This window comes from Ascidia mentula, chromosome 3, assembly GCF_947561715.1.
Source record: "Ascidia mentula chromosome 3, kaAscMent1.1, whole genome shotgun sequence".
NCBI classification, from domain to species: domain Eukaryota; kingdom Metazoa; phylum Chordata; class Ascidiacea; order Phlebobranchia; family Ascidiidae; genus Ascidia; species Ascidia mentula.
In genome coordinates, this window is record NC_138568.1 from 1,269,033 (window position 1) to 1,280,138 (window position 11,106).

At 38.8% G+C, this 11,106-nt stretch overlaps 1 protein-coding gene across 1 annotated transcript; it reads left to right on the forward strand.

The window, feature by feature from the left end:
* Positions 1-1,455: 1,455 nt before the first annotated feature.
* On the forward strand, positions 1,456-10,237 carry LOC145894648 (integrin alpha-M-like). Its single transcript, XM_082983279.1, has 27 exons — positions 1,456-1,586; positions 1,799-1,935; positions 2,254-2,312; positions 2,551-2,668; positions 2,980-3,115; positions 3,494-3,597; positions 3,697-3,877; positions 4,268-4,449; positions 4,644-4,711; positions 4,788-4,947; positions 5,472-5,557; positions 5,782-6,027; positions 6,153-6,359; positions 6,442-6,742; positions 6,943-7,085; positions 7,247-7,458; positions 7,516-7,657; positions 7,795-7,896; positions 7,993-8,081; positions 8,164-8,253; positions 8,348-8,450; positions 8,606-8,716; positions 8,787-8,918; positions 9,071-9,184; positions 9,251-9,337; positions 9,438-9,572; positions 9,727-10,237. Exons 1-27 carry the CDS (start codon positions 1,462-1,464, stop codon positions 9,817-9,819), a joined length of 3,663 nt encoding a protein of 1,220 aa, XP_082839405.1. The 5' UTR covers positions 1,456-1,461; the 3' UTR covers positions 9,820-10,237.
* Positions 10,238-11,106: the final 869 nt, after the last annotated feature.

Sequence of the window (11,106 nt, forward strand, 5' to 3'; positions counted from 1 at the left end):
TTCGGTCTGTCAGTTGAGGTTCTGTTTAAACCCTTTCCTATTTCCACGTTCTGCATTGTCACGGCAAAACGCCATTGTCTTCAGCAACTCCGATAAAGTTACCGGGTTCCAAAATGAAAGACCGGAAGTTCTGCATAGTGCGTTCCTTCAACTGAGATCATTTTCTATTCTGAGCAAGCAGTCAAGTAGTTGTCGCTTGCATAATAGGCTTTAAAAAAAATCCTGACGAATATTTACTGATATTTTTAGGCGAATGCCATCGTCAGGTTGAGGTCATTTAACCAACTGTCGGAATTGAAAACAAGTAAATAACAACAAAACGAAGGGTTATTTGTTCACAATTTAGAAACAATTTCATTCAGTTGACAGAGCAATATTTGCTGCAGTACAAAGGTGCCCACTTTGGCGTTAGTTTAATATTGGATTAGCTTGGTAAGCTTCACAAAATTTGTAGAATGTTTCGCGATTTTCAAAACGGATTTTAATTCCTTTGGTAAATTTTCACTTCTGAGCAGCTCATTTTTCAGCTGTTGCGTTGATAAAAACGAAGTAGCTACCGTTCGAAAAAGTGGCGTCGAGTGACACTGGCGTCTCTTTGATTCCAATTTTTTTTCATCACTTTTTTAAAGCATGAGAATTATTCCGTGGTTTCCAGTTTGTATAATATTTCCGTTTGCGAGAATCTACTCGTGCTGACTTTACAGCTACGGCCTAGATAAAAACGAAAAATATCTTTTAATTTGTGACGGCTAAGGAATAATGCACTTCGCTGTTTCGACGTGACACACTCGCTCTATTTTCGGTGTCACACAAGCAAGCGAATCCGTTTTGTTGAACACAGGTGATGTGTTTTGGGAGTCATTGTGGCATTTTGTGAAGGTTAAATACGTCACTGAGATTCACATAAAGATATTTCATCCAGGAGAGAAAACAGTTTTGAAGCATAATTAATTGCGTAGCATTCCTTCGAATAAGAGAAAATCGTTCAAAGGAATTACCAATCGAAACTACTGCGACAGGAAAACATATGGGCAATACAGACCTTGATTACTTTTCAGTAAGGTTGTAAAGCAATATAGAGATATGCAGGTTTGTGTATTTATATTGTGTTTATGTTACGCAAAAACCGCCTAAACTCAAAACATTGAAACCAGATCGCAATTGTTTCTTTCTATTTTCACTTCCTTCATTGTCACGACAATGAGGTTTATGCACTACCGTTGCACCCATCAGCTACCATACAAAAGCAAATTTGGTCTCAAGTGAAAGTCGTTGTAAGTTCCGTGCATTGTGTTTTTTACCGTGAATTATACCCTTTCCAAGCTTTGTTCCCTCTAGCATAGGAAAGCGTTTGAAGTGTCATTAGTTGGATTTCATTAATAGGCAATAAAGACCTTATAATTACTTTTCAGCAGTAAGGTTTTAAAGCAATACAGAGGTATGCAGGTCTGCGTATTTATTATGTGTTTATGCCTCGCAAAAACCGCCTCAACTCAAAACATCGAAACCAGATCGGTAACTTTGATCAAACCGTCTGGTTCGGCCAAAATCAACTTTGGGACGTCGATGGTCGTGATGTCAACAAGGTAAGGTTAGGATTGTAGAAAATTATATAAAAATTACGGTTGAAAGCTGATTTACGTTGCTTGATGCGTTATGGCGTTACATTAAAATTAAAAACAATTTTATTCACTTTGATAGCCGCAAAGAATGTGACCGATATTTACGGGTAAAATAAGGCATGTAAGGCATGCACGAAAGCTGTCCATAAACTAGCATTACAACCGCTATTTTTCAGTCCCAGATCCAAAATTTACATCGGCGCTCCTCGGTATGGGTATTCCCCTAAATCGGTGAGTCCTGGGGCAGTTTTCAATTGTTTCCTTGACGCTTCAAACCCCGGAAAAAGGAATTGCTCGAACAAAATCACCACAGGTTAGTTGACAAGTTTCGAGACGTTGGTCTTGGAAAGGTGCAGAATTAATTTTCATGCAAACAAACGTTTTTTTTTGGCACATATAATTATTACCTTTGCTGGATGTGGCGCACGACACACTTAATATAATTTCCATAATGCTCAATAATAGGGCAACAATGTACATTCGAAAAGACTTTGAAATTAGTTATGATAGCTTTGTGAGGTCATGAATAAGTTTTTTTTTATACAATCAACAAAATTCGAAATCAAACCGTTCCACGTTCGGATTTTACGGTCCGCTAAGTGAAAAAACATAATTGTTTTCAACTTTACAGGCAAAAATGGTTCTCTCGGATTGTCCATGACCAGCACAAAGAATCCACGCAGGACGCTGGTAAGTTTCGCAAAACTAATGTTAAACAAAGCAAATCACGATAATTGATGCAACGCAAAAATTTTGATTTTTCCCTGTATATTTTTTGGTTAAATTCACTTCGCATCACTGCCATTCGAAAATTCAGAGATACCAAAATAAATGAACACAAGGGTAAACTGTATGTTCCAATCGGTTCGGTGAATCGAACACAAAGTGTTAAATACGAAACTGTATAACCCATCCCTGTCATATTCAGGCCTGTGCGCCGAGTTACACCTTTCAGTGTCCTCACGGAAATGCCCAAGCCTGGATGCTTGGTTCGTGTTATCAGTTGGAAAATACCATAAGGGAAGTAACCAACCCTTGCGAAGCAGGTTAGAGTGGACTACCTTTGCCTCAGGTCCAAAATGGTCAAGAAAACCTTAACATGTTTATTGCGTTAAGCTAACCACCATTGTGAAGCCAACATTTAAAACCGGCAAAAAGTTATACACGCTTTTGTCAGACTTTCACTATGATCTCGAATTTACGAATAACGAATTTCGTGTATTTTCTTGTCAAGATAAATGCAGGTTGTTGTAATATATTGGTATTCTTTTTGGAGATGGAACAAGCAGAATGTTGTGGAAACACGTGATGTTGCTGTGTACCAGTGTTTGAAAAGCATGTGTTTTTTTGTTTTCAGGGCTCTCTTGCCCGACCAACAAAACGGGGAAAACAGTTGTTGATATCATATTTGTGGTCGACGAATCAGGAAGTGTTGGTTCCAGTAATTACAAAATTGCCCTTAAGTGGATAAACAAAGTTCTCGATGGATTCAGGTGCGTTACCAACGTACACAAGTCTTTTTTAACAATGTGGTCAATGTCTTTTGTACAAAGCAGGCCATATTTCATGACACGCAATATAAGTTATTTTAGACGTCATAACAATACAAAATCTAAAATGAAGCGGTTGTTTTTTTATATTAAATATATTGCTACAAATAGTTGATGTAATCAGAAAAAATGTGATACGCCTTACTACAGCACGTTACCAGTACAAGAGCTGTAATATGGCGTTTCACATTTTTGTATGACTTAAAGAAACGTATTTTGCGTGTTGTATGACAATATCACAAAATAAAACTGTTTTGATTACCTTGTCGATCTATAGCATTTTTAATGGATCAGAAGTGCGTTTGATTTAAAAATTTGCAGCGCTTCTATTAATGCTGGAGATATAAGAGTTGGAGTTGTCAAGTATAACCACATAACTACATTGGCCGTTCCACTGGAGGCACGCAGTTTCTTCACCCTACAAAGTATGTCCTGCAAAACTGTCTGTTGTTAATTAATTTATTTTTAAGAAACAACAAGGAATTTACCCAGGAAAAGAACAACTAACTCATTTTTATCATCAGGTTTGGTTCTCAACATCGGGTACAAGGGAGGAGGAACCGCTACAGACCTGGGAATCGATTTGGCGGTGGTGGAATTCAAAAATAAAGCGAAAACTTTCGAAAATATTTCACGACTAATGATTGTAATGACTGACGGTCAATCAGACAGAGTGCGGGCGGAAACGGCAAGTCAAAAAGCAAGGTGTGTACTTTGTTTCGAAACCGTGTTGAGGAATAATAGTACGAAAAGGTAACCAACACATAAAATAGTTACGACGCATTGCAGTGAAATAAGACAATAAAATATATTTATATTCTGGTCGGATTGAGCAATAGAACTACTTTAACGCATTCGTGCAATTTGTGAATTACAGTAATATTCGTTACAAGGCTTAATATTTCTGAAACAATTTCATTTTTTTATTTCTTAATAGTCTGTTCTTCTGGCACATCTTGCATCCACCGACGTTTTGCCTGCTATCCAACTAGGCTTTCTCAGGGTGATAAGAACAGACTATTAAAATATAATATGCCTGACAGCAACAGCAACATTCTAATTCTGAAACATTACTTATTTATCCGGTGTTTGTAGAAAAGAAGGAGTCATTATGGTAGCAGTTGGAATTGGTAGTGGAGTGGTTCGTGAACAACTGATGGACATGGCCAATAACAACACAGAACATGTACTGGAGGTGAACAACTTCAGCAATTTGGATACAATTCTGGGAACTGTGAAAAACGTTATAAAGGAAACTGCTTCAGTACAACTGGAAGGTGAGCTGTAACATTCTTTATTTAATTTAATTTCCCCCGCCAACACAAAATGGTTATGACAAGCTAATGGTATTGATTTGATAAGTTGGGCATCGAAGCGAATTGTCCAATAAAGAGCTATTGGCCCGATAGTGTGTCTAGCGTTCTTATTGATTTCTCAGTTTATAAAATCAATTCCTATTTTTGTGATCAAGGTTCTGTGAGCAACGAAACGTCGAAATTCACCAGCTGCATTTTCGGCATTTCAACTTCCTCGACACCAGTAAGCAGTTGTTGTTTTGCAACCTAAGCCTTTATCGTATATTGGATATTTAATTTGTTACTTTCAAATCCTCCAGGACGGTTACATGGCAACGGGGATGGCGGGATCGTACGACAGAGCAGGATCTTTCGCTTTCTACAATTCAATCTCTCGTCCAGCCGATCTTCTCAACCTCACCGGTCTTGAAACAATAATGAGTCCAGAGAACATCACCCACCTCAGAGATTCCTATCTGGGTAAGCAGGAATCGAAACAGGTGCAACGTAATGTTATATATAGCCGCATTTGCATAGGGCATGTCCAATTCATAGTTAAAAAACAGGAGTCGGCAGGTCAAACTTGGCACGCGAGGTCATTATTCACATAGCACGCTTAGAGATTTACAAGTTTTGAATGTACAAACCTACCTCACTATATATTTTCCTTGTCCGGATTTTGTTGTGCAGGGAAGGTGCTTAAATGTCCAGGAATAAACAATTTAATTCTGAAAATTGCAACTAAGAAAAGGGTCAAAGGACACTGAAACACGCACTGAAAGGGTCAACATATTTCAGTGTGTGTATTGAAAACAGAGAAATTTCGAAATGCGTTATCAAGACTTTGTCATAATTTGTCAACTGGCACGCTGCAATCAAATAGATGCCGAACCCTGTTTTAGAAAAGTTGTTGTCAGGAGAGGTAGCCATAAAACCACATCCCAATCTTCCGGTAGCTAATACCTTGTAAAGTTGGAAAGTGAATAACTGCTAAACAATGACAGGATACTCAACAACAATTGGACATTTTTTCGGTGGCTTGTGGAGATTTGCTGTCAGTGGATCACCAAGATACCATTCAAAAGGACAGGTATTCAGTATCAGTTAAATGAAAACAATTTTTTATTCAATAACGAAATGAAATACCGCCATAACTTGTAACAGTCAGACACAGAAAACGGTATTTGTAAAGAATTTTGCTTTTACATATTTAACATCACTTCTTAGAGCTGACCCTTTTACTTTGATAACTTTGATCCTGGGTAACATATGATGCAATCCGATCAAACCCAAATAATTAACCTTGACTTGAAGGTCATCATCCTGGCGTCATCAGATATTCAAAATCCCACACATTATCATTTCTCCATCCATCCCCATGGAAGAATGTGGCAGATAGGAGCTTACTTCGGTCATTCAGTGTTGGCATCAGATGTTAACGGTGACGGTTACGACGATCTGCTTGTATCAGCTCCTCTCTACTCTGAGCAAGTTAGCTATGATCAAGGACGTGTTTTCGTGTATATGAACGACCCAGTCAGTCCGGGACCAAACAAATGGGTAAGTGCTTGTTCACATATATATTACAACCATGTTTAAGCAAATGTGAAAAACGCTTCAAATACACCAAATAAGCAGCATTGAAGTTTTTGTATTGGTTTATTGAAACCACAGCATATATTTAGGTTCGTTCCAGCACGTTTATCTTGCAAGGGAGCAACGCTAACCGAGGGCGCTTTGGGTTTTCAATGGAATTTCCCGGTGACGTGGATCAAAACGGTTACAATGACGTCATCGTCGGCGCACCGGGAGAGTCACTGACGCCATCTAAAAGTGGAGCAATTTACGTTTACTACGCAAGCGCCAATGGTTTGTCCGATGCTCGTAAGCAGGTATTGGTACAGTTTGTGACGTTTGACGAGGAATACGTGGTAAAACTGTATAGAAACATAACGACAAAACATTTCTATGCAGAGAATAGAGGGAAGCTCCGTTGCGCCATCACTGGTGAACTTTGGTTACTCTCTGGGGAAAGTGGAGTCACGTGGGTCTGACTTTGACCGCAACCTATACCCAGACGTGTTGGTTGGAGCTCCATCTAGTGACACAGTAATCGTGCTGCGAGCCAGACCCATTGTTGACGTCACAGCGAGAGTCACAGTGCGCCCGGCGAAAATTGATGTCATTGGGTGTCTAAATGACGTCATTAAACCATGTGCTGTGTTTAAGACTTGCATAAGGGCTTCACCGAGGAGGCCTTACAGAAGGAGATACGGTAAGTGTTTAGCAAATTTTGATGATAATTATAACATAAAAGTTTTAAGGTCCACAAACGTCGGCCAAGGTTGTTTAATTAAGGTCAAGGACTATAGACAGGTTCGTGACATCGCAATTTATTTTGCTTCATGACGTCATTCACGGCTAATCAGTTCTGCAGGGTTCAACTTCATCACTTTAATTCATAACATTTTTCAGACATGGTTACGAGATTTAAGTTGGACAGTCTCACCGAAACCACCGAATCTCCGAGAGTTCTGTTGCTAGGCAACGACACCACTTCCTCCCAAGAATATGTGACGTCATCGGAACTATGTCGGAGCTACAACGTTCGACTCAATGTGAGTAAACGTTGAATCCTTGTAATCGGTACGCAAAGTTGGTATTTGCTTGACAATGTATTTTCCAAACAAACCTGTTTATGCTTTCGAATGCGAACTTCGAAACGCGAACGGAGAAGGCAAGACTTCGGATTAAAGATTATCCTTATTTTCTTAACCAGGCGGCTGAGCTTCTGAGAAAAGGGGGCTTAACGGACCCCATAAGAGTGACTTTTTCGTACGACTTTTCGAGTCAGCACCAAAACCGTCATATGTCACCAGTCATCGACCCACTTAGCGATAAATCTGCGCACGCTGATTGGCTAATCGACAACCGTTGTCAAGGAAACAACTCCACGTGCACAAGCGACCTGACATTGGACGTAGCTTACTCGTGAGTACTCGATTGTTTGTTCAGATTTAACCCGAATTAACGAGTTACAATTAAAAGGATTCAACCGAGTAGTGAAGCCTACGTCATCAAAACTGGGGAGGACGTTTTATCTGTGAGCGTTACCATTAGCAACCGCGGACCAGATCACGCGTTTTCCACCAAACTTGAGGTTGATTCTCCCATGATAAGAGTGAGCCAGGTAAACATTGAAACATCTAGTAACTCGGGACCGACTGCAAATAACTACTAGCAAGACAAGGAGGAAGTTCCTATGAATCATCTTGGTTCAGACTTCGCAGAAAATTTTACTCTAACATTTATTTTGAATCTGTGCAGATTATCTCTGTCTGCGCCCAGCTTTTAACCACAGAAAGCATCAACGGGAAAGCGGTGGTTACCCTTACGTCATCAGGATCAGTTATGTCTGTTGGCAGTGAGGTAGATAGGCTACGTAGCAGAAGCGTGTATATAGCAAAATAAGTTTCTTTTGACAATGACAGTCATGATTGAAAGTTAATATCTTGTTGGTTTTAGTGCTTGGTTGAACTTCGTTACACTTTTCAATCTCTGACCCGCAAAGCATCAGTGGACAAACTCGTCATAGAGGGACGAGTTTTATCAGGGTAAGTCATGAAATAAAGCATTTTGTAGATATTACGGTGATTTTCCTAAAATAGAAGTTTCAAGGAAAAGTACTATTTTTAGATATAAAAACGATGTGGATCCAAACACTTCTAACAACAATTTCAATTTCAAGAGAGGGTTAAAATACGACGTTAATCTCATAGTTAGCAGGTGAGGATTTGGGTTGTCTTGTCATGATGCAATACCTACTCTTTGCAGCAAACATACAAAACCGTCTGCTACATTACGTTTTTGTTGGTTGCAGTCAAACTTCAACCAACTCCGTGATTTTTAATCACACAAGATCCCGAAAAATCATCAACTTCATCCATGATCCAATTTTGCCTCCGGTCGAACATAATTTTACGGTAGGAAATTGAACATTCGATGACTCAATCACATGTGACACTTACTTACATGCATGAAAGAGGATATGACTTATTTCCTATAAAAGATAGAAAGAAATTGTAACGCTTTGGACACACGGATGAAAGTTTTAAAACATGTTTTTTTCTTGTCACAGATTTACAATCAGGGACAGCAAATGCTTTCGTCCGCAAAACTTACTTTCAAGTGGACTGATACGACTTTGAGCGGATACCAGCTGCTCTATTTGTACGACCTTGCTTGCTCCGTAAGAATACGAATTACCACTGGGACGAGGCAATGAGTTTCAATGACATTCGCATATTTATCGTTTTCAGCCTCCGACGAAATGCATTTGCGAGACGAACGGAACTGTCAACAGCTTGAGAATTCCCCTGACAAACAACACGCAATTTAATCACTCTCTGCGATTTCCGCCGGCAGACGAAGAGCCTTTGCCAAAAATGCTGGTAAGTTACCATTTACTAAGTAGTATTCCCATTTATATTTGGTTTATTGCAATTTGTAAAAATTCTCTGCCTGTAGAAGTTTTTGTAGAGTTTTAATTATTTTGTCGACTTTTTCCTAAACACGTGATAAACTTACGTAACGATTCTTTCAGACTTGCGACAACGCGAAATGCGAAACAATCCTCTGTCACGTGACCGACCTGGAAGTGTTTACGTCACTGGTCGTGAAAGCCAGGTTTGTTGTTTGGACTCCATCACTCGTCGGGGTAAGTTTTCACTTTCTAGCGAAATTGAAACCTTTGTGCAATAAATCCGCGTGTATTTGAATGCAGAGTTATGTGAAAAGCTCGTTTGCATCGATGATCATACTTGATACATCTACTGCTCCAATATCTCCAGCTCTAAACTATACTTCTCAGGTGCAATAAACAATTAGTTTTGTGAATGTTATAATGTTTTTGTAACACAATCAAACCTCCGTGGTTTATAAAGTTGCTTGCTGTTATGTAAACGTTGCAGGTTTCAACCACAGTTGAAAGTTACCAAGCCCCAGAAATTAGCCCAGTGTCGGAGGGAATAAACCTCTGGGTAATTATAGGCGGGTGCGTAGGAGGACTGGTGGTATTGGCTCTCCTCATTGTAATCCTGTGGAAGGTGAGGTTGTGTGCAATGTTATGGTTTCTAATAACTTATAGGTGTGTTTCCAATTTTTTTGCGTTTGGGCATGACTTAAATGTGTTGGCGCTTTTATGCCGCTTATTCTAAACATCCGTGCATGCGTAATTTGCTATTAATGTTTTTTTTTTAGATTGGTTTCTTTAAAAGCAAATACAAAGACAAGTTGGAGGAAGCTCTTCAGGAGGATGCTGGTGAAGGCACAGTGCAGGAAGTTGAAGGATAAAGACACAGATAGTTTGTCCCAATTTGGATTGTTCAATGTATGATTGCATTTGTGAATTGAATGTGAATGTGCTTTTTGATCTGAATTCTGTAACGTTACTAATTTTAGGTCGAAACAGTGGCCATCTGTCTGCAGCTTATACACAAAGTTACTAATTTTGTTTAATATTTTTGTATTTTTCGCTGTAACTTCCTTTATTCCCCTAATCTCGCAATAAAAATATGTAGGTTCCAATGTAGGATTGTCATAATTCGAATTATTTTAATATTTTGTTTAAATTCGGTATTTTTAAACCGCTTTTAACTGTTTCTCATTCGCACACTGACTTTTGCTCGTGTTCCCGTGTTTGGAACTTTGACAATAATAACAGCAGTAATAACCTTGTTCTGCCTGGTCTTTGATATCGCCCCAAATATTTTGCGACTCTTTGCACAAATAAACAGACTTTTGAGTTTTAGTCTCTGTACACAGATCGGTTGAACTCGACATGGAGATCCTAGACTTAAACAGAAGAAACACAGATTTTAGTCTCATAAGAACGGTTTTTTATTTGGTTTTCACCAGCAGCTGTGAGGACCCTACAACATTATCGCATGTATATTAATGTTGTTCAAATTTATAGTTCTCATGAAATTGTATTTGTGAAGGCTTTCAAAAAGTAAAAATTCTATTTTTGTGTACTGAATACAACACGTTGTCTTGGCAACAACACTCATGCTTTTCAAACTTTGTAACACCCTGCAAAGGTACGTTTGCTGGACTTTAAAAATGCGGTAAACTGTTGCCAAATTTGCTGACAAATTATACTTGTCACTTTAATTTTATGCTTTTCATGCCAATAAACACGCATATAACTCAGCCGAAGCTATGCACTTGGCAATTCAAATGTTTTGATGTACTTCAAATGGAAACGTCTAAGTTGGCTTTAGACCTTGGTTGAAAATTTAGAAAAATTAAACGACTCCATTGGTACTCAGGCCTTTCCAACAGTAAATTTTGCTGAGGTACTTACAATGGGCTCCGTTAGCAATGGAAAAGAAAATCCTTGGGAGATGGATGCCAAAACCTACTTGGACAAAAACCGTATTCTGGACATGTTTGATAACATGACATCTATGCTAATTTATGCTCGACCAGGTAAAAACTATGTGATTTCATTTATTTTTACAAAGTCAGGTGCTCTAGTAAGTTGTTGGAAAAGGAAGAGTTTATGATGGTATTTACAATTGATAGCTTGATGCGAAATTCATTAGAAACAACATTTTCAACGATATAAATTGTGTAATA

Bases quoted from the DNA above. Each gene is read 5' to 3' on its own strand.
- LOC145894648 (XM_082983279.1), top strand. From the start codon at position 1,462: ATGTGTTTATGCCTCGCAAAAACCGCCTCAACTCAAAACATCGAAACC. The intron at 3,116-3,493 runs GTGCGTTACCAA...AAAAATTTGCAG, and splicing joins AAAGTTCTCGATGGATTCAG to CGCTTCTATTAATGCTGGAG. The intron at 6,360-6,441 runs GTATTGGTACAG...ATTTCTATGCAG, and splicing joins TGTCCGATGCTCGTAAGCAG to AGAATAGAGGGAAGCTCCGT.